We start from the raw sequence: 24,452 nt of genomic DNA on the forward strand, positions 1-24,452 counted from the left end.
AAGTAGGAAAAGAATAGCTGAAGTATTCAATATATTTCATGTAGCCTGGGGAAAAGTACACACTCAGGACAACAAATACTTTTTCGGGTTTTAACTCCTTTATCGGTTTTCAATGTTTAAGTGCCAAAAGAGGATCGCGAAACAAAACGAACGCATTTACAACCAGTTCTTGCCGTTACAATCTCAGCTTAACTTTCGATCCTCACCCTTGTGTATGGACAGAATTGCATATGCAGTGTAAAAAATACCAGAACTAATACGGTACAAATACGGTAGTGGTAATCCTGAAGGAACACAATACAAACAACATTAGAATCCCACCCACCCTGCATCTTATACATAACAGCGAAAAATGTAAGCGAATTCATCTCATGTAAGACGTACACACGTGCTGAACTTCCGAACAGAGACTAAACATTCACGTTACGCAGTTACATGCACAATCAGTCCTGCTACAATAATGTTAGACAAAAGGTACACTTTGGCACAACTTTTACAAGGTATTGCCTGGTAGTTAAATTACAGGAAGACTGACCTACTTGGCTGGTGAGGAACGTTGCCCAAGCCATGCAATCCAGCGTTGAGTCACTTACTCGAGAAAATCTAAAGCATCCACATGTAAAACATGTCAAATTAGCGATATTCTTGATCCACCAACAAACATAAATGAATTCACATGGATATTGTCAATTAATGCTCACCTTTCCTCACCATGACCAGCACACTCTGGGAAGAACCCAATTCCAACGCCTTACCACATCTTCAGCAGAAAGCAAAATGGTCTCCCGACTATCCCGCGCGTGCGTAATGACATCACCATCTCCCTTAAAGGCACAAACAACTATTCTAGCATTACCCAGATGGATGCCTAAGTACACTTTTAACGATACTGAATAAGATCCGACGGTCACCCGGTTACATTCATGTTTTTTTTTCTTCTGAAATTTTATGAATTGTAACTTGCTTTATAACTTAAGCTATTAGCTCATATCCTATTCAAAAAGGCCCCAGCGGAGAGTAAATTATTTTGAGGAGCTTGTAAAATAAATTACACAAGCTGGCAATAAAAAGCTTGCAAATTGAAAGTTTTAACATTGGTATTCAGCAGAAATAAACCACAGAAAAGTACATTTTTTGTTGTCAGTTGTAAAGCATTTATATTCTGAGAGCAAGTTTGGAAGAGTTAATGAACATGGACCAGAAAATCAGGAATGCTTTGCAAATTATATGTATGTATAGTTAAAGAAAAAAATTACTGTCACCACTGTGCACCTGGACATGATTCACTAGAGGGTTTGATTAATTATCTCATTTTTTTCTGCTTGTGATTATGCAGGGAAGTATTTGCAAATTTTAAAAGGCTATATTTTAGATTACTTTCACACTTAATGTTTATGCCAGAAGCAGCTTTTTAATGCCACCTGCTTAAAGAAACAGTTTTGTAGGTTTTGTTTTGAAGTCAAAAGATGCATAAATTGTGTCCATATTTTTTCAAATTGTTTTCTGCTGTGAATGATCATTGTTGAAAATAGTTTCTCTTTCTTTAGACTTCTACAACTACCGTCAACATAATGGTTACTGATGTCAATGATAATGATCCAAAGTTTGATGCCATCTTTCTTAAGAATTTCACTGTGTTGGAGGAAGAAGCAAATATCTACGTTGGACAAGTGAGGGTAAGGCATTTGAACTCATTTTGCAAATAGTTGCCTGGCAGTTGGACCAATTAGAAACTCTTCTTTTCGTAGAAAGATATGTGATGTATGTTTTAAGCGACTGTGCCGATTATCACTGTGCACATTTCCCTTTATTCTTTTGATGACATAGTTTGAGTTTTTTGTACTCAGCTAACTTAGAGTTCAGCTGGAATACAATGCACTACTTTGCAGCTTTTTTTGTAGTTTAAAGACACCACTGACATTTGTCTGACCATGTGATAACTTCTCAAACACCATCTGCAGCCCACAGAATCTGTTAAATTCACTGTGGTGTAACCTGTGTCTAATTGCACAATTACTCGTGAAGACCTCTTTATTCCTTTGAATGGAAGTTTTTTTATTACTGAAAGAATGACAGGCTGATAACTGGCCTCACAGTGTGAGATGGGGATCTTGTTCCAAGAGACAAACACATGCTTAACAAAAAATCTTATTCCCAAATTGTCTATTGAAACATTTCCTACGTAAATCTCTGTGACAATGAACATCTTTGTAGACTCGGGTTTTCAAAGATAGTCAGGACTAAGAGATATGATCTGTTTGGGAAAGGTCTTTGACCATGCTCTCAGATCAGCACTGCTCTCTCCACCTAGATCATCTTGACTGACAGTCTGTTGAGCATAGGATCTTTCCTCAAGTCTGCAGTACATCTGTCCTGCTTCCCAGTTTTCTGCTCATTGCTGCATTAGAGAGGACAATTTATTCGAGAGCAGTCTGTCTACATCTCTTGCTACGTGTTACAGGAGTGCAGCTGTGGCCAGACATCTCCCCACTCACCCACTCACATAATGGTGGCCCAGCCATAGGATTTCTTGAGCAGGTCACAGCTCTTGGTTATGACTGAAAACCTCAACCAACAAGAACATTATCAAGTCTCTTGGTCCCTACGGGATTACGGGACTATGGCATTAATTAGTAGTTCCACATTGCGCTGGGTGAACTACAGTGCTCTCTTCCTGTCCTTTTCCCCTCTGAAAACTCTTGACACTGGTATATTGTACCTTGCTGTTTTCCGTGCTTGCCGGGTAGAGTGCCTTTATTCAAGATTTAGGATTATTGTCACTCTTCAGTACATGAGTGTTGAAGAGAATGAAATAGTTATTACTCCAGATCCGATGCAGCATAAAAACACAATAAGCATAAAGAACAAAATGAAAAACAAAAAAAACACAATAAATATATATGTAAAAGCAATTCTATAAAACATAATGTACAAGTAACTGCTATTTACATAGACTGATTGAAAATAATGTGACACCCGGTGATATGTTTGTAGTGGTGGTGGAGGGTGGTGAGGTGGGTTAATGGGTGGAGATGTTGATCAACCTGACAACTTGAGGGAAAGTAACTGTTTTTGAGTCTGCTGGTCCTGGCATGGATATTTTAAGGCCTATCCTCCTTGTAGAATTAGTGCACAACAATGTGTATCCAAACGTACCTGTTGCGTATAACAGTGCAGATTCCGTTTTGCCAAAAAATTGCAAAATACCTTTGTGTAATGTAACAGATTTTTTTTGCCAACTTTTGTGATTTATTTTCCAGGAAAATACTCAACGTTAATGATATAAACTAGATACTTTTGGTTCATTAACTGCCTTAAATCGAAGTTCTAAGTACAGGTTAAGTATCCCTTATCCAAAATATCAAAATCCAAAAACCTCCAAAATCTGAAATTTTTTTGAGCACTGACACGACACCACAAATGGAAAATTCAACAAAGTGCTACGACGATACACAGGTCTCTGCACATGACAGTCAGTTCTCAGAAGTGACCTCACATATGTAATGAACAGAATTAATGAAAAATGGGAAAACACTGAATAAAGCGAAAAAATGAAGATCTTGCACATATATTGAAAGAATGGATTCATCAGTGTTAGAGTGAAAATATACCGTTTAACGATATGCTGATAATGAAACAAGCAAAGATCTATCATGACAAACTGAAAATTTTAAGGTAATTGTGAATATTCAGCAGGATGGTTGCAGAAATTTAAGAAAAGGCACAGCACTAAATCTTTTGAGATTTAAAAAAAATAAAGATAATGCATCTGCTAATCATGAAGCAGCAAAGAAATTCATTGATGAGTTTGCAAAGATTCTTGCTGATGAGAATCTTAACACCAGAACAAGTCTACAAATGCTCATTGTTTTTATGCCTTACATAAAACCTAAAAAATAATGAAACATAAATACAGTGATTTTGATCAAAACATCTTTTCATCAAAACACGACATCATAGGAGGAGACTGAAAGTCTGCCATTGTTTATTGTTGTTCACGATTCAGGTATTCTCCCGATGCTGCTGTGCTGCTTTTGTTACCCTGCACAATATATTTTCATTATATTAATGGAATGTAATAATTTTTTCCTGTTAAGTACATATGTGTGATGAGTATGTGTAAGACAAAAACTGCTTACTGGTAGCATATAAATTCAGAGTTGGAAATGATAGTGGTCCCAAGCTATCTAATTATACATTCTAAAATCCAATACACTTTTGGCCCCAAGCATTTCGGATAAGGGTTACTCCATCTGTACATGTTTCAGCTGTAAAATGTTGAAATTGCTTTGGTCCCACCATAAAACTGAATTACATTAAGCTTTATAAATTAGTTTTTAATTGATTTTCATCATAATAGGTATCTTGCTAGTGGTCAGAAATTTTATTTCGAACTGCAGCAGTTTGTAACAACAAAGGATCTGATATTATGTCAGCAGGCAAGTGATTGAAACTGTACAGGAAGTACAATTACATGAAAAGATTTTGTTGTGTACTTTATTAAAATAATTAACTGAACTCATTAATCAATGCATCACAAATATATTGAACAGTGGAATTGTAACATGGGAAATTTAAGTAAGATTCATGAACCAACATTGTGACTGAAAGTATTTTTAAGCATGATAAATATACTCTGCAACCTGAGAAGCATGCTTCTTGGCTGTAAACTCCTTGCATTGGATTCCAATTTGAATTTTGCCCTATTTGGATTAGTGCTTTAATATGGAGAGGGAAAGAGGATTATGGGAAGAAGTGAATGGGTTCAGTGAGAATGTGGAAGTAGAGATCTTCAGAACAAGTCCCTCTAAGCAGCTAAGAAAGCTTTGATGAAAGGTCTCGGTCTGAAATGTCAAATGTCTATTCCCCTCCGCTGATGATGCCTGATTTGATTAGTTCCTCCAATATTTTGTGTATGTTGCTTAAGATTTCCAGCATCTGCAAAATCCCTTGTGTTTAGAAAAAACACTGGCAGCTTTCCAAGCCTGGTTTAACTAGCTGTCAATCCTTAATTTAGAAGCATTTACAACATTAAAGAAGAAACAAAGCACAAGACTTTAAAACTATTAAAATTATTAATTAAATTAACTTAGAAATATCAATTAACTCATATTTATTTGCCTTTCTCACAATCATTTCTCTCCATTTAAGCAATTAGATATGTTTCTGCATGCATTATACCCAATGCAGGAATATCAGATAGATATCCTCCGTGTAAATGTTGGGAATTTCTGCAAATTTGTCCTTTGCTAGTGAACTCCATGAGTGCTCTAATATTACAATATACTGTAGTTATGAAATTACTGGTGCAGTACAGCCAGCAAGGTCGAGAATTCTGCTTCATGCATGAATCTTGTTGGAAGGGAATTGCAATGATCTCTAATGAATGATATACAGAGGGTTTTGTTCATCTGTATCAAAATAAACAGTTTGATGTTGAGAGAAAGGAGCTTCAAATTCTGGACAACTGGTGCAGCATTTCCTCAGTTAACAAAAGAAATCAATTTCTGGAAAATATTTTGTTCAGAGGAGGTTCATAAATCAAAAAAAGATGAATCGTGGATGTTGTGGTACAGTGTTTTTCTATGGGTGAAGAGTGGTTTGCTGTATGGTGACATACGGACTTTGATAATAAATTCACTTTAAACTTTGAACTCTGGCCGAAAGTATATTTGTAAAGCAATGACAAATACCCAAATGGTCAGTAGCTAAAATCTTTAACTAGAATAGAAGAAATGGAGAAATACCTATACCAATTTGAATTGAATTTAGTGTAAGAGACTCGTGATATCGGTCAGTATGCTAACAGTGATGACATTGGGAGTGATCCTGCATGCCAGAACAACTTTAAGGAAGACAGACAGTGCTGGAAATCAGTGTACAACACTAATGCCAGTGTTGCCAAATTCGAACTCTAAGATCATGTGCTCACTATGCATGCAGAATATAATGTTTACCAACAGACAGAATGGTGTTATTCAAAGGGATGAATAACTGGTCAATGTCTATGGAGAGTAGGTTTGAATAGTGTTTAATTTCTCTTAGACCACCATAGAAAATCACCCTGAACCAGCAACACCATTGCTTGCATGTTCCTCTTTGCTGTCAAAATGTAGTTCCGTTGAAATCAATTGAACCAAATTGTTGATAGCAAGCGGCTGACATCACTGTCACAATGTAGTGCATTTAGTTCTGTTACCATGGATACTGTCTACAAGGAGTGATAGGAGCTCAGGAATTTTATAATAACTTTAAGACTAGTTCCCAGGCATGTGTGTTTTATCCATGAGCCCCTCCTAATATGGCGGCAGAACGGGAGCGGGTTGCAGCACAGTGGCCTGGCAGCTAATGCAACAGTATTACAGCACCAGCAACCTGTGTTCAATCCTACTGCTTTCTGTAAGGAGTTGGTGTGTGTGCGCCTCATACCTAAGTGTGTCCGCCCTCCCCCGGGTACTTCCGGCTTTTTCCCACATTCTATTAGCGTACAGGTCAGCAGGTTAATTGGGTCATGGGTGTAATTGGATGGCGTGGAAAGCATTGGGCCAGAAGGGCCAGGTGCCGTGCTTTATCTCTAAAATACAGTACATAAAATTAAAATAGAATGACTCATAGGTGTCACTGACATGACCAACATTTTTTCCTATTCTTTATTACCCTTGAGAAGATGGTGGGAACGTAGAACATAGAAATCTACAGCACATTACAGGCCCTTTGGCCCACAATGTTGTTCCAACCATGTAACCTACTGTAGAAACTGCCAAGAATTCCCCTAGTGCATAGCCCTCTATTTTCCTAAGCTCTACGTACCTATCTAAGAGGCTCTTAAAAGACCCTATTGTATCCACTTCCACTACTGCTGCCGGCAGTGCATTCCACGCACCCACCACTCTCTGTGTGGAAAACCTTACCCCTGACATCCCCTAGGTACCTACTTCCAAGCACCTTGAAACTATGCCCCCTCATGTTAGCTATTTCAGGCCCAGGTAAAAGCCTCTGGCTATCTGCATGATCAGTGTCCCTCATCATCTTAAATGAACTTCTAGATTGCTGCATTTCTGCTGGTGAAGATACTCCCAAAGTGCTGTAGAAGTCTCATTTCTAGGGTCTAGACCCACTCACAATGAAGGAGTCATGATTTATTTCAAAGCCAAGATGGTATGTAAAGTGGAAAGAAAACTGATGGAAAATTGCTGGCCTGGCTTCTTCATGAGGTAAAAGTTACGGTTTTGAAAGGCTATGAAGAAGCCACCTGGACCACATAGTTGCAGTGCCTCTTAGATGGCACAAAGTGCATCTGTGGGGTACCATTGGTGGAGGGAATAAATGTTTGGTAGACAGGTAGGATGCTAATTCATGGGCATGCTCGATGCTACCTATAGTTGTCGATAGAAATTGCGGTTTTGATAGGTGCAAGGATAACTGGTATCTAGCACCTAGTCACTCAAACAAGTAGGTATTATTCTGTCCCACTTCAGAGCATCCATAGTAGAGATGGTGGAAAGATCTTGGGGTGTCAGGAGGATAAGTCGCTCTTGTTGATCACCTACCCCCCAACCAACCCCCAGCCACTGACGACCAACATGGGTTAGGTAAATTACTATACAAATCTGAATTAGTTCAAAGTTCTCACTTTATTATATTCGCATAAGTATCCACACAGATTACTTAGCATCCTAAATGCTACCATTCCTACTGCACTAATATCCACCCAGACCATCACCCTAACTTAACACCGAAATAAGCGATCTCCCATTTCACAAATGATTGATCATTCTTCTTCCTGACAAGGGAATGAGAGTCTACCTTGTGACCATTAGTCTCCAGTGTTCTTACTGCACTGCAGCTAATATCCTTCATTCTTACTCTCTTTCCTGATCGGTACTGAAGCACTCTGCCTCAACTCCACTGGTTCTAGCTTATCTGGATAGCTTTTGTAGGCTTTCATTGGCTCCAGCCTAATGCTGTAGGCAGCCTTGCCTCATTGCTGCTCTCCCAAATAACAACTTGCTTCCTACGTCATTTCCTTCTCTTCACTGAATCAGGTCAATTCAAGCCAGTTACACCTAGCTCCAGCTATTCACTGGGCTCAGGATACTTCATAGGTACAGACTGCTCATTCATAAGTCTGCATTTTTTAGATACTTTCAAAGAACGCCTCACAAAAGTGTTTATTTGGAAATAATCTTTGGTTCATTAGGTATCAGAAGACAAGAATCAGTTCACAACATGATGGCCTCTAGAGCAGAGCAGTCTTGAAATATCAGCTGTCTTTCCTTCTATCACATGGAAATGGCAAAGACATTTCTTGTCTGCTTCCACCGACCATGATTCAAACCAGTTAGCTGTTTAACAGATTTTATGTCTTTCATACCTAAACAGGGTAGGAGAGCCTACTCTTGACATTTGATTCTGTTACCGTTGCTGTGAAACATAATGCAGTCACCATCAACCAGAAATTCAACTGCACCAGCCACAGTCTTATTGTGGCAACAAAAGTAGTTAAGAGGCTGAGTATCCTCCAGTAATCCACTTTGTGACAGCTAGAGCCTTTCCACCATCTCCAAGGCATAAATGAGTATTTGGAGTACTCCCCACTAGTCTGGATGAGTACAACACCAACATCACTAATGGCACCTGGACCATCCAGACATAGAATCCTACTTGATTGGTTCCCCATCCACAATACTAAACTTCTTCTCCACCACCAGCATTTCATGTGTGTAAAATGCACCATCTATGAAATGGACTCCAGCTTCCAAACTCAATTTGCACCTACCAACACCACAATTTCTATCTACAACTATGGATAATATCTACATACTTTTGCAGCCACCATCAGACAGGAAGCACAGAAACCTGAAGTGCTACACCACCAGGTTCAAGGATAGCTACTTTCCTTCAACCATTCAATTCCGGTACTAAACGGCATAGTCTAATCACCGCCTAAGTATAGCAACACCATTACCCACCATTCCCATTATTTGCATACAATGGTTTTTTTATCTAATTGTGTTCCTTCTTATACAATTTGTGTAGCTTATGCTTTCCTTGTGAATCTTGTGTATCTGATGCTATGTGCCTGTAGTATTGCTGCAAGTAAGTTTGTGTTGTACTTCTGTGTACACGTACATGCGCATATGACGTAGACTTCTTTCTGATTTGGAAATATCTCCTTTCTTCTTCATTACTGGATCTAAATCCTGGGATGACCTACCTAACAGCACTTCACCAGAAGGATTACGGCAATTCAAGGTGACAGCTCACCAACACTTTCTCAAAGGCGGTTAGTTTTGAACAATAAATACTGACCTTTTCAGCAACACACAGCTTCCAAAAAAAAAGATTAAAACAATGATACCAAAGCTTTTACAGTCACAGTTGAACTTCTGGATATTGGTGACCCTTAGGATCTAAATTCTAAATGCCTACTCTATTCTATTTAGAATAGAACTGCCTATTCTAAATGAGACATGAATGTGGAACGAGTTAAGGAATGGAGTACGCTGTGATAAGGAGAAGATATGAAAATACTGTCATCATCAGTGGCCTCAGCTTGCTGGGTTAGGAATGAGGCACCACTTCCTTCATAACAGCAAGCTGGTTCAGGCATGCCCCTATTCTGCCAGGTAGCTGCTTCTGTCTTCAACTATTTAACACAGTGATTATCACAACTGCATCTGAGAAAGCTGTGAAGAAGATCAGCAATATTGAAGTATACTTTCCAGTGTTACAATTGTCAGGCAAACCATTTTTTCTAGATTATGCTTTGAGTAATGGACATTCTACTTGGAAGTAAGACAAAACAAATAGGCTATTGATTTAAAAATAAGGAATGACATAATATAAAATAGATTAAATTTCATGCATATTTTTAATTAATTAAATTAATTTTGCTCATCATTGTAATTGTACACTAGTTGACCTCAATCTGATTATAATTGTTGCAATTTATTTCATTTTTTTATCCCAGTCGTGAATTGTCTTCTTTAGTATGCATTGTCTTAAGGCTTGTAGTTAATGTGTTATTTTATTTTTTTATTAGTTTTTATTGTCCTTTTCCCTTCCTATATCTTTTATAGCTGATTGGATTTTGTGCAGGATGATTCTATTTAATTAATTAGAGACCTCATTTCATGTTCATATATATTCTGCTACTGTGTTGAGCAATTGACATAATTGATGACTTCAGCTAATTTTAAATTTACATATTGTGCACCCTGTTCATTCTTTCTGCATGCCATAGTTTATTGCCTCCTCTCTCTCTTTCTCTCTCTCTCCCTCTCTCTCTGTCTCTCTCTCTCTCACTTTCTCTCTCTCTCTGAATCTCTTTTGGTTGCTGTTGTTCTTTTTCTCTTTAAAAAAAATTGATGTAATTTAGAATTTGAGTAGGTAAAAAGATGACAGACAAAAATAAAAAAGAGCAATGTAATTATTTGATAAAAATCCTTAGGGAAATTATTAGCCTTTTGGAATAAAGGAAGATGGGGGTGTAAAGGCTAAAGTATGGTAAGTGGTAAAACTGAGATGAGTAAAACTCTTGAAAGGTGCAAGAGTAAATTAATGGATGAGTAATGCAAATATCTGAATTAGGTGAACGAAAATAACACTCGATCCCTGAACCTAATGTGCTGTTTAAGAAGATTATGGCTGACCTGATTATAAATTCAATTTTGCATTCAAAGATGCATGTGGTAACCTTTCACCCCTTTGTATTCTAATTTTTTAAAAAATATTCTGAACTCTGGGGTTGAAAGGGAAATGGGTCGGCCAACCAGGCTTGATGGGCTGTATGGCCTAATTCTGCTCCAATATCTTATGGTCTTCTTTGCAGAGGAAAGTTCTAGAGATTTGTGGCTCTAATACAAGGGGGCATAATTTTGAGGTAATTGGAGAAAAGTATGGGGGATTGCCAGAGATAAGTTTTTTACACGGAGAATGATGGGTGTGTGGAAGGGCCTACTGCGGTGATGATAGAGCACGTGCATTAGGGACATTGAAGAAACTTGTAGATAGGCACATGGATGACAGAAAGACCGAGGGTTATATGGGAGTGAAGGGTTAGATTGATCTTAGAGTAGGTAAAAAGGTCAGCACAACAACTTGCTGTTATTCATTATGTTCTATGCTCCAAAGCTTCTCTGTCCAAAATGGGTATTATCTCATTTTTTAATCTAGTTCTAGATTCATCCAAAAGTGAGACAACCTCTCCACATCTACCTTGAAATCTTTTATGTTTCATTCGTCCCGTCTCACTCTTCTACACTGCAGCAGTCACAAACCTGTCCAAACTTCCCTCAAAATGAACACTGCATGAGATGTAAGTTTCAGATGAATTCTGGGTTGCCTAACCACTGACCATGGTTCTGAATCCAACCAGTGCTTACAATGCTGCAACTGGCTGTATTTCTTAAGAAAAGGGGCATTACTGTAAGTAGTGAGCGCCAGAAATAGCTTGCTATCACGGTATCACAGAGTAACATTAGCCGAGGCTTTTCAAGATAGGAGTTTATTATTCTTGAAGCACACTCAGCATATTCAAATGTAAATCTTCCTGGTTTTTGAATACTGGATCTGTGAGTGATAAAAGGCTCCTAGAGTTTCTATTCTGGAGTAGGTTCTTGATACGCCTGAGGTGAAAGGTGTCATCCTGGCACAGCATTGACAAGAAAACAACCTCTCCCTCAATGTCACCAAAACAAAGGAGCAGGTTGAGGACTACAGGAGGAATGGAGACAGGCTAATTCTTATTGACATCAATGGATCTGGGGTTGAGAGGGTGAATAGCTTTAAGTTCCTCGGCGTATATGTCACCCAGGATCTCACTTGGTCTGTACCTACTGGCTGTGTGTTGGAAAAGCACGACAATGCCTCTTTCACCTCAGATGTTTGAAAGCGTTTGGCATGAGTTCCCAAATCCCAAGGACTTTCTACAGGGGCACAATTGAGAGCATCCTGACTGACAGTATCACTGTCTGGTAGGGAACTGTACTTCCCTCAATTGCAGGACTCTGCAGAGAGTGATGCGGACAGCCCAGCGCATCTGTAGATGTGAGCTTCCCACTTTTCAGGACATTTATTGAGACAGGTGTGCAAAAAGGGCCCAAGGGATCATTGGGGATACATGTCACTCCAACCACAAACTGTTCCGGCTTCTACCATCTGGGTAACAATACCACAGCATTAAATCCAGGACCAAAAGGCTCTGGGTCAGCTTTTTCCATATCAGACTGATTAATTCTCGCTGATACAATTGTATTTTTATGCTACATTGACTGTCCTGTTGTACATACGATTTATTACAAATTACTATAAATTGCACATTGCACACTCAGAGGGAGACATCATGTGAAGAGTTTTGCTCCTCATATATGTGAAGGATGTAAGAAACAAAGTCAATTCAATACTGTGAGTCGATAGCCGGTGGATAGGGAGATATGATCTTGCTTAGGGGTTTACTGACAAACTCTTCATTGTCAGTAGGACCTGCTGTGTTTGTCAATGCAAAGGCTCAATGATTTGGACACAGTGCCACAAGAAATTTCCTCACTTTGTGCAAGCAGTAAAAGGTCAGAGAACATTATATCCCAATGCAAGCTTGAGTCATTGTTCAACGGATCACACTCACATTACTTAACTACCAACAATTCTAGCAAACAGGACATTCTTAACCTTGTCCCCGTGCAGCCTCCACTACACCGGTCAGATCCCATGTAGATGGGGGAACCGCTTCATCAAGAACCCTCACTCTGTCTGCCACAACAGGCGGGATTTCCTAGTGGCCACCCACTTTAATTGACCTTCCCATTCTCATTCAGATACGTTGGACCATGCCCCCCTCTACTGCCGTGATGTCCAGTTGGAGGAGCAAAACCTCATATTCCATCTGGGTAGTTCCTAGCCTAATGGCATGAACATTGATTTCTCTATATTTCAGAAATTTCTCCCCTCCCTCCCCTTCTCTTCTTTCAATTCCATGTTTGGGCTCCCCTCTTACTACCCCTTCCCATCAGCCCATCACTTCCTTCTGGTGTCTCTCCTCCTTCTTCCCTTTCTCCCATGGTCCATCATCTTTCCTATCAGATTCCTTCTTCAATTCTTTCCCTTTTGCACCTATCACCTCCCAGCTTCACACTTAATCCTCCTCCCCCATTAACTACCTTCCCCTTCACCTAGTCATATTTACCACCTGCTAACTTGCCCTCCCCCACCTTCTTGTTCTGAGTTCTTTCTTCTTTCAAATCCTAATGAACAGCCTCCACCCAAAACCTTTACTGTTTATTCCTCTTTGTAGAAGCTGCCTGGCCTGCAGAGTTCCTGCATCATTTTGTGTGTTGCTTTGGATTTCCAGCATTTTCAGAATCTTTTGCGTTTATTTTTAACCTTCATATGTTCCTACCAAAAAATATTTGCAAACCTTTTTCCCCAGAGGACACAGCTTGCTTACTATGTTATTTAAGCAACCTCAAAGAGTATTTTACCTGAACGTGTTGCATTTTTCTCTCTTGCTGAACATGTTATATAATTAAGTAGAAGGCAGACAGAGATGGATAACACTGGTGCAACCATTTTCTAATTTTATCTGAAATTTCCAGCATCTACAGCAAATTATTACCAATATATTGATTGGTTCTGCACTGAGTTTATTGGCAGGTGGCCTCTTTTTTTAAACAAGCAACCACCCTGACCTGTCTACAAACGTAACTCAGTGTCAATTGAGTAGTGGACTGATATAGTATGAACGCGTTGTGTTGCTACTGGAAAACCAGTGTTTGATCTGCACCATTCATGCACATTCCAGCATAACAATGCAAGAATGAAATTACTTCTTATTTCAAATGCATCCCAATCTAATGATGTGCATGCACTTAATGGTGTTTTACATCATGGTGAAGATAGCAATCCATGCCTAGTCTGCTACCTTCTGGCAAAACAGATTAAATCAGCATTTTCTAGAATAGTGACATCACTTATATAGCAATAGGTGACATATTGCGAGACGTTGCATAATGGATGGAATCTGACGTTTTTCCAGACTCTGGAAATGAAGTTTTTGTCCTACATTAGGGATGAAGTGGTGGCTGCAACAACGTACTTACATCTGTGAAGATAGCCTATTTGAAGTGCAAAATTTCTCATGTTGTTCCTCAATAAAATTTGTGCTGGGGAATTGCTCCGTGAATAACCTGACTCCAGTTTGGAATGTTTCTCCTTCTTCTCCTCCTCCCCTCTTGTGACTTCTCAGGGTTGGCGCATCATCAGCTTACTGCCTCTTCATGGATGCTATCAGTGACTATCATTGAGGCTATGGAAAATCCAAACTATTTTCCAAATGTCTAAAGTCAATTCTTGAACGTATAATACTTGAGGTCAGGATAGATTCCTCCTGTACCTTCATGGCACTCACTAATGACATTATCTAATGGGGATGCTTCACTGAAGCTGGCCCTAGAAGGCTTGTGAAGGTAGAGGGTAAAATGAATGCAGCAAAATAACGGGGAATTCCTGGAGAAAACCCTGATGGAGTCTACAAGAGGACTGCAACTGAGGAGAAGATTTGTTTTCCAGCAGGACAATGACCCCAAGCATAAAGCCAAAGGAATGACTTAAAAACAACCAAGTTAGTATCCTGGAATGGGCAAGTCAGAGTCCAGACCTCAATCCAATTGAGAATTTGTGGCTGGACTTGAAAAGGGCTCTTCACTCCGGATCCCCATGCAACCTGACAGAGCTTGAGCAGTTTTGTAACGAAGAATGGGGAAAAATTGCATTCTCCAGATGTGCAAATCTGATAGAGGTCTATCCACACAGGCTATAATTGCTGCCAAATACTGACTTGAAGCAGGTGAATACTAATGCACTCAGTTATTTTGTGTTATATATTTGTAATTAATTTAGATCACTTTGTAAAGGTCTGTTTTCACTTAGACATGGAAGTGTCTTCTTCTGTTGATTAGTGTCAAAAAAGCCAAATTAAATCCACTGTGATTCTGATCCTACCCACAAATTCGTACTCTAACAACAATAAAGTCTGGGAGGAAGGAAATGTAGATGATATTTTAAAGAATCTTATATCCTTTAATAAGCTTGCACAGCGCAGGCTGTCACTAGTTGTTACTGATAGTTTACAATGATACCAATGTGGTTAAGAGTAAGAACTAAGAACCAGCAGATGTAGTTTATAGCGCAGAAGTTATTAGATCCCAATGCCTAAACTGCTTACGTACTGGAATTCAGCCTGATAGCATAAACATCGATTCCCCTAACCTCTAGTAATTTCTGACTCCCCTCTTACCCCTTCTCTTCTCCTCATCTGTCTTTCACCTTCCTCTGGTGCCCCTCCTCCTTCCTTCTCACTCATGGTCCACATTCCTCTTCAATAAGATTCCTTCTTCTTCAGCCCTTTACATTTGCCACTTATCCCCTTCCAGCTTCTCACTTTAAGTCCCTCACCCCTTCCATTCAGCCACCTACCTTCTCCTTCATCTGGTTTCACCTCTATCACCTGCCATTTTGTACTCCTTCACCCTCCCACTTTTTGAGTGTGTTATTTTTACAGGAGTACTGCTTCTTCTTTCCCCAGGGTCTCTGTGCCTCCCCAGCTTCAATTATTTATCAATATTTATCAACTTTATCAAAATAATTATCTCTGACACTACTCTCTGTGATATAGCTTTTCATGTTCCAACAAATCCTTGTAGGCTCTTTTAGCACTTTTCCTTACTCTCTTAATGGCAAAGTTTAAAATTTTGATTACCTATGTAATCAAGGGAAGTAGCTTTTCATCACTATCAAAATCCTTCAATTTAAAAAGCTACATCATAATGACGAGCATAGTAATGGTGGTATGTAGGAGGAGGGATTCTTCTGTGCCCAACATTTAACATGCTTTACAAAAACAAGCTCCCTGGTCATCTACAGTATGTGGGACTTTATTTACCCAAATTTCGCACTATTTTGTCCTGCATTATAAAACTTAAAAACTACTTCATAGGCAGTTATTGTGACCTGAAGGCATTAAATGCACATTAGAAATTCATGGCCCCTTTCATTGCTAAAACTATATTGTCTCTTATTAATCTTCTCTGCTACACTGTCTGTTATTAATCTTCTCTGCTTAATGGAAATGCTCCCAGTATCTTAAATTACTAATAATGTTTCCTTTCTTTGCTGTTATTTGGGTGAACCTATGTTCAAAACTTTCTATCCAAGGGAACCCAAAACTTAATACATTGTATTAATCATGAGTTAACTGTTCATTGTTACTATTCTATAAAAATGATGTAACTTGAAAGCTTTTTTTACTTCCTGATGTATTTCAATCATTTCATAAATTAAAATCATACATTTGAGAATATTTGTTGCTTCCTTGCTAGTCCACGTTGCTGTTTTGAGCCATGGATGCAATAGTAGGATTTTAAAACTGAAGCACTAGATAAGCAACTGAAGATTCACAGAGCATTTTCCTGTGTGGACATATAAAATGCATCAGTGATAAAGACACACAGGATGGCAGTTGCTGCAAGCTGGAGCAACAAGTGATCAATTGCAGGAACTCAGCAGGTCGAGCTGCATCTGTGTGCGTGCGGAGGTGTGGGGGAGGCAGAGAGGATCTTGATACAGGATTTTAACCTGTAACATAGGCCATTCCTTCCCGCCGCCCCTTCCCTTCACACACTCCCACATATTCTGCTCCATCTGCTGAGTTCCTTCAGCAGATCTTTTTTGCACGACAAGGTTACTGTACCTTTATCAGTGTTACTGTGTTATTACCAGAAAAATTATTATGTTAATACAGGAAAAATTGAAACTCTATCCAGTCCTCTATCATTAATATCTTAATGATTATACAAATATAATGAACTTCCTTTGATTATCCCATATTTTAAATTTCATATTATTTACTTGCAACACAGTTGGAGGTCTCTAAGCCTATCGACTCCCTGATGGCTTCAGAGGATTCATGAGTTCTCTTCACCACATATCTTCCTGAAACAGGTTTCTTTTCACACTGACCATCAACTCCCCTTGATTCCTCTGCCACCCAGCTACACTACAGGAAAATTCTTTTAGTCAATGAATCTAGCAGCATGGCTTTGGGATGTGAGAGGAAACCGAGATACTAACAGGGGGATTGAGAACTCTACTCAAACAGCACTCAATGTCAGGATCGATCAGGGTTTGCTGGTGCTATAAGTTAGCAATTTCACCACTTATAATTACTTCTAGGTTGCATGGCTCTCTTACTTATCTAATGCCCACCTATTCTGATGGTGATTTATTTTAACAAGTTCAGCAACATTCATGTGCTTCCTTGTCCCAGAGCAAGTTACAGGTATTATGCAGTTTACAGGACATACAACGGATGGTCAATGTAATCTTCCTAAAATTCAGTCATACCACCTGTAAAAAATTGCTAAGCTTGGGGAAATCTTTGGACAGTGCCAGCAATCTTTTTTCAACAACCTCACACCAATAATCATTAATTGCACAGCCCCAGCTCAGTTTCAAACCTGGCACAAAATAGAGAGACACCTGGTTTTGCTCAAGAAGCCAAATGACCACAAGATTTCCTAAGGCAAAGCCCAGTATGATTCAGGGAACTAAATATTGCATTTTTTTACAATATAGTATGAATATGATTTATTTTTATAGACATCATTATAAGATTATGGATTATTATTTAGATCAGAAAGATGGTTGGGTAGATCAATTCTTAGCACCTGCATATTTGTCACACTGATCTGCCAAGAGAAGATTAATATTGTAGTATTCTCTTGGTTGCTTGGTTCCATGAGGATGCAGATATATTGAAGCACTGGGAAAATGAAGTTTGCCTGTCAAAACCATTCATTCAGAGTTGGAAAACCACCAACTGTTTTGTGTAACATTTTTATATGAACTAAAGCAACAAAAATTGAAAAACCAGCACTAACCTTGCAGAGGCAAAATGTTGCAACAACAGCAATTAGAGTTTAAAATATTCCATTGTATATGAAACTATTTTGGGCACATTTAATAGATCTAATGGGTATAATAATAACTAATAGTTTCGTCGGACTTCCCAATTCCATCCCCAGTCTGTCCATACAGCTTCATTTGTATACCTACAATGAGAATCCCCTCTACATCTAACCTGACAGAACTTTCAGAAGTCATCCACCCTTAATGTTGAAGAATATAATTGGGGCGTGTGGTGTTGCAAGTAAAGTTTGTCAAGAGAGGTCAGTCTTGAAGTATGGGAAGTTTAGAATAGCTCATGTACATGTAAGTTTTACCTGGGCAGTAATTTGTGCAAGGTCATTTTGGGAGTCCAATTTTAAACCAGGTTTTAGTTCGGTCAAGGGTTCCCCCTCCACCACCCCCCACCACCTAAAATCCAATACAGTAGTGGTCATTTTGCTAATGGTTTAATTTAGATTTCACCACCTGTGACCCAAGTTGCATTTAGGGCTGCATTCCTTGGGTGGCTAAATGTCAATCTGGGTTTGTTTTGTGAATTAGAACTGAATGTACTAACTTTGTCAGAAATCAGAATCAGATTTAATGGCACAGGAATATGTCATGAAATTTGTTGTTTTGCAATACATAATAAAACTATAAATTACAATTAGAAATAAGCAAAAAGAGAGCAAAAAGAAAGGGAAAAAATGATTTTGTGGTGGTATACATGGGTTCAGTTTCCATTTAGATGGCAGAGGGGAAGAAGGTGTTTCTAAAATATTGAGTGTGTGTCTTCAGGCCTGTGTACCACCTTCTGAGGGTATGATGGTGTTGAACATCAGAATCAGAATCCTTTATTATCGCCAAGTATGTGGACACATACAGGGAATTTGATACCGATTTCCCTGAGTTCGCGCTGCACAGAATCAAAAAGCAAACAAAACAATAGTGCAAATAATCGTGAACTATATACATTGAGATATACCTGTGTATGTACAGGTGGACTTGGTTTATAATAGACTAAAATTCAAGTGTTCATAAGACTGATGGCATACAGAAAGAAACTGTTCTTGTACCTATTTGTCCTGGCATACAGTGATCTAAAGCGCCTACCAGAAGGAAGGAGTTGGAACAGATGATGTCCAGGGTGTGATGGGTCTACAATGATGCTGCTTGCTCGCTTCCTGACTCTAGATGCATATAAGTCCTGGATCAAGGGCAGCTTCACACCAATAATCCTTTCTGCAGCCCTGACAGTTCTTGAGCTGTAATCAGCAAACAGCAAACAACAGACTTACATAGGTATTGCTATTGTTCAGGTGACCCAAGGCTGAATGGAAAGCCAGTGAAATTGCATCTGCTGTAGACCTGTCGTGGTTATAGGTAAATTACAGCAGGTCCAGGTTCTTGCTCAGGCAAGAGATTTTCTCTGTTCATGACCAACCTCACAAATTACTTCATCACAGTAGATGTAAGTGCAACTGGGCTATAGTCATTGAGGCACCTCACCCTGCTGTTCGTGGGCACTGGTGTGATTTTCATCCTTTTGAAGCAGGTGGGAACCACTGACTGTATCAGTGAGAAGTTGAAGATGGTGTTGAACGCACCCGCCTGCTGGTTTGTACAGCCTTTTAGTGCACTACCAAGTCCACCATCAGGGGCTGATGCCCTGAAAGGGTTCACCCTCTCAAAAGATGTTCTGATATCTGCCTCCAAGATCACCCTACCCTGCCTCACAGGGTCACAAGATAATGCAGGGATTCACACAGGTGTAGCTTTATTCTGCCTTTCAAAACATACATAAAAGGCATTAAGCTCATCTGGGAGTGAAGCATCACAGCCATTCATGATGTTAGGTTTCGCCTGGTGGAAATTAACGGTCTGCAAACCCTGCCAGAGCTGATGTGCTTTCGATTCTGTCTCTAATTTCAATCAGAATTGATTTTCACTCTTAAAATTGTCTTCTGTTAGTCGTACATAGACTTCTTGTATAGTTTGGGTCACTGGTCTTGAATGCCATAGATCTAGTGCTCAGCAGACTATGAATCCCCTGATTCATCCACAAGCTTTTGGTTTCGGTATGTCAGTATGTTCTTGAAGGCACGCACTCATCCACGCAGGTTTTGATAACAACTGTGGCATATTCATTCAAATTCAAGGATGAATCCCTGAGCATTGTCCAGTCTACCAACTCAAAGCAGTCTTATAAGCATTCCGCATCCCTTGACTATACTTTTTTGGTTCTTACCACTGGTGCTACAATATTAGTATTTACCTGTACACTGGGAGAAGTTATTTTGTCTCCTTATATTTGCCTGGCAGCCTTTAATCCATTTCCATCTCCTAAACTCTTTGCTGTTCGTAACTGGTGCTAAAACTTTATTCTGTACTTGGCTCAAATTTAAATAGTACTACATTTCCACTAGGGATTTATTTTCCTTATCTAAAACCAGGAGTAAAGCATTTTATTAATCTAGAGCAGACTGAATGAAGGAGGAATTTTTGCCTTCAGGAATATTTCGATAGCTTCTATGGTCGTCGTACCAGATATTATAATGGTGGGTATTTGGAAGAAGTCTAGTTACATTGGAACACTATAGCAGTGGACCCCACAAATTCATGGAATTTGCAAATGAATATAAGAGCTTGTGACATCATCTTCCTGGATTCTTTCCCATAACTTGCCTCGCTTACATACTTATCATGATACAGCAGAAGACTATTTGCCATATTGAGTCCATGGCATCTCCCAAGAAAATTGTCCCAACATTCCATTCCTATTTCCCTTATTTTCCTACATCCTGCATCTTACTCTCTCCCAAGCCCTTAGCTCCCCTTTTTTTCATTCATTTGCCATTTAGCATCTATACAAAGGGATAAATTTACAATGTGCCAATCAATGTACCAAAACATCTTTAGCATATGGGTGGAAACTAGAACTCCAGGCAGAAATTCATGTTATCTGGTGGGGAGAAAATGCATACTCCACAAAGATAGTGTCCAAGTTCTGGATTGACCCTGGTCCCTGAAACTGTGAGTCAGTGGCCCTAACTGCTACACCACTGTCCTTTCATTAAAGGATATTAATGCCCCAGCTACTGTGCTCCGTACCCACTAATATGATGAACTGATAAGCGAGGCTTTGAGCCTTCTCCAGGCAGCTCCAGGATTTGGATATGAGGACTCAATTTTGGTTCGGAATACTGTTGTTCGCTTCAGTTGTTTGCATGATTTGTTTTTTTGGCTCTTGCACATCAAATGTTGGTCTTTTATTTTTTTCTTCTTCTTTTAATTGAGTTTTCTTGGGTTTCCTGCTTTGTAACTACCTGTGAGCAAGCAAATCTCAAGGCTGTATAATTTATACATTCCTTGACAATAAGTGAATCTCGAATCTTGAAATAAAATAGAAGAAGGCACCAAGTTTGTATCTGATAGAATGTGCTTAGGTTCCTCATTGAAGATTGTGTAATGACGTTTCCAGTACACAAGTTTTAGATTAGATTAGATTCAACTTTATTGTCATTGTGCCAAGTACAGATACAAAGCCAATGAAATGCAGTTAGCATCTGACCAGAAATGCAAAGAATAGTGTTATTTACAAAATAACTGTGAATAAAAAGTAAGTGCTACAGCACACAACTATGAAAGTACTGAGACAGTACAATATGGGTGCAATACTGCTTAGCGCTGTGATGTGAGGTTCAGCAGGGTCACAGCCTACAGCCTCAGGGAAGAAGCTCTTCCTGTGCCTGCTGGTGCGGGAGCGGAGGCTCCTGTAGCGCCTACCGGATGGGAGGAGAGTAAAAAGTCCATGGTTAGGGTGAGATGCATCCTTGACAATGTTTTTCGCCTTGCCCAGGCAGCATTTATGGTAGATGTTCTCAATGGTGGGCAATTGGGTGCCAGTAATCCGCTGGGCAGTTTTCACCACACGCTAGAGTGCTTTGCAGTCCAAAACGGGACAATTGCCATACCACACTGAGATGCAGTTGGTGACTATGCTCTCAATGGTACAGCGGTAAAAGTCCGTCAGTATCCTGGGACAGAGGTGAGCTTTCTTGATGCTTCGCAAGAAATAAAGGCGCTGTTGCGCCTTTTTGACCAGGATGGAGGAGTTCAGGGACCAGGTGAGATCCTCGCAAATGTGGACACCAAGGAATTTGAAGCTTGATACACGCTCCACTACAGCTCCGTTGATGTAGGTGGAGACGTGAGTTTGGCTCCTAGCATGCCTGAAGTCCACAATGATCTCCTTGGTCTTGGGTATTAAGGGCCAGGTTGTTGTTGGCCCACCACGCAGCCAGGTGCTGGACCTCATCCCTGTAGGCTGTCTAGTCATCCCCTCTGATCAGGCCAACCACCGTGGTGTCGTCTGTGAACTTGATTATAGAATTAGAACCATGTACAGGAATGCAGTCATAGGTGAAAAGGGAGTACAGAAGAGGGCTCAGCACACAGCCTTGAGGCACGCCAGTGTTCAGGGTGATAGTGGAGGAGGAGAGGTTCTCTAACTTAACTGATTGGGGTCTGTTAGTCAGAAAGTCCAAGGTCCAATTGCAGAGGGATGAGCTGATACCAAGCTGGCGAAGTTTGGTGATCAGCTTGGAGGGGAGTCACAGTATTGAATGCCGAACTAAAGTCAATGAACAGCACTCTGATGTAAGAGTTGGGGCTGTCCAGGTGGGTCAGAGCAGAGTGAAGTGCCATAGAGATGGCGTCCTCTGTTGACCTGTTGGTGTGATAGGCAAATTGATGGGGGTCCAGGATAGTGGGCAGACAGGATTTCAGATGTGATAGAACCAGCCTCTCAAAGCACTTTGCAATGATGGGGGTGAGTGCAACTGGGCGGAAGTCATTCAGGCCTGTGGCAGTGGAATGCTTCGGCACTGGCACGATGGTGGCGATCTTGAAGCTTGTGGGGACAACTGCCTGGGCCAGGGACAGATTGAAAAAGTCCATGAAGACCCCAAACAACTGCCCTGCACAGACTCTGAGCACACGGTCAGTGTAGAGGAGAATGAAATAATTGTTACTCCAGATCCGATGCAGCACAAAAAAACACAATAAATATAAATACATAAGGTAGTTTATATACATAGATTGATTGTATGTCCACAAAGTACTGGTGCTGGGGGGCAGGGGGAGGGTGATGTCCAAGTCTCAGATCACTAGTTTACTCTGTAACATTACGGGAAAAAATGATTGGTAAAATAAACTGTCAATGGTTACGATCTGAGAGAGATAAATGGAGACAAAATATAAATCTGCCTGCAACAGCAAAGAGGACTGCTGGGCTTGTTCTCATATTTCCTTCCATACGTCCTTCCACCTTACATCAACATGCAGCAGCATCCCATTTTTACCAGTTGTACAGTACACCCTTTGAGTATGATAACAATGATTACATTCACGATCTGTGCAGCGCTCTTTATTTCCTGAAAAGAGGGGATGATTATTCCTTCAGAGCTGACAAGCAGCCATTGGTGAACGCTGTGTGTTCCAAGTCATCTTGCAGTGAGGATCTATAATGTACAATTCAGCAGAGAATACGGCTTGACAAAGCTCCTCACAGATGTTACTTTGCAGAATCGAATGATATTAAATAAAATGCTCAGCCACACATGAAAAGAAAATTAGCTCAAAAGGGAGTGAGGCAGTTCAGGTTGGTAAGGTGGTTGCTTTTCAAACTGTAAATTGCAGAGAATAGTATTTCTCGTGGACTGTGGCTGGGGCGCCAAGATTTTTTTGGTTATGCAATAATATTTTGGAGATATATCCAGAATAGAAATTTCCAGGTGACTCAAATCCTAGAGGCTTGTCAAATAATGAAGAGAACAGTAAATGAGCACTTGGAGGAAAAAGTCAGGCAGGCAAAATGGGCAGGCAGGAAGCAACTGAAACGTTACAAAGGGAAATGACACACTTTGGTGGAAAGACAAAATACACATAGTGTCCACTTTATTAGGTAACCTGTACATCTGCTCGTTAATGCAATTATCTAATCAGCCAGTCATGTGGCAGCAACTCAGAGCGTAAAGGCATGTAGACATGGTCAAGAGGTGCTTTTGCTGTTCAGACCAAACATCAAAATGGGGAAGAAATGTGATCTAAGTGACTTTGATTGTGGAATGATTGCTGATGCCAGATAGGGTGGTTCAAGTATCTCAGAAACAGCTGATCTTCTGGGATTTTCACACACAACAGACTCTAAAGTTTACAGAGAATACTGTGAAAAACAAACATGCAGTGAGTGGCAGCTCTGTGAGAGAAAATGTCCTGTTAATGAAAGAGGCAGAAGAGAATGGCTCAAGCTGACAGGAAGGCAACAGTAACCCAAATGACCATTTATTGCAACAGCGATGTTCATAAGAGTATCTCTGACATACAAAACGTCGAAACTTGAAATGCATGGGCTACAGCAGCAGAAGACCAGGAACATACCCTCATGGCAACATTATTGGGTACAGGAGGTACCTAATAAAGTGCCCATTGCATATAGACTAAATGGC

The 24,452-nt window shown here is 39.9% G+C and overlaps 1 protein-coding gene across 1 annotated transcript in view; it reads left to right on the top strand.

Annotated features, from left to right (window-relative positions):
• Nucleotides 1-24,452, top strand: part of pcdh15b (protocadherin-related 15b) — a 780,285-nt gene that overhangs the window by 415,112 nt on the left and 340,721 nt on the right. The window contains exon 17 of the mRNA XM_072239829.1: nucleotides 1,548-1,676. Coding sequence (XP_072095930.1) covers nucleotides 1,548-1,676 — 129 coding nt within the window. The remainder of the gene's footprint in view (nucleotides 1-1,547; nucleotides 1,677-24,452) is intronic.

This window comes from Mobula birostris, chromosome 21 (assembly GCF_030028105.1).
Source record: "Mobula birostris isolate sMobBir1 chromosome 21, sMobBir1.hap1, whole genome shotgun sequence".
In the NCBI taxonomy this organism is placed as follows: Eukaryota; Metazoa; Chordata; class Chondrichthyes; order Myliobatiformes; family Myliobatidae; genus Mobula; species Mobula birostris.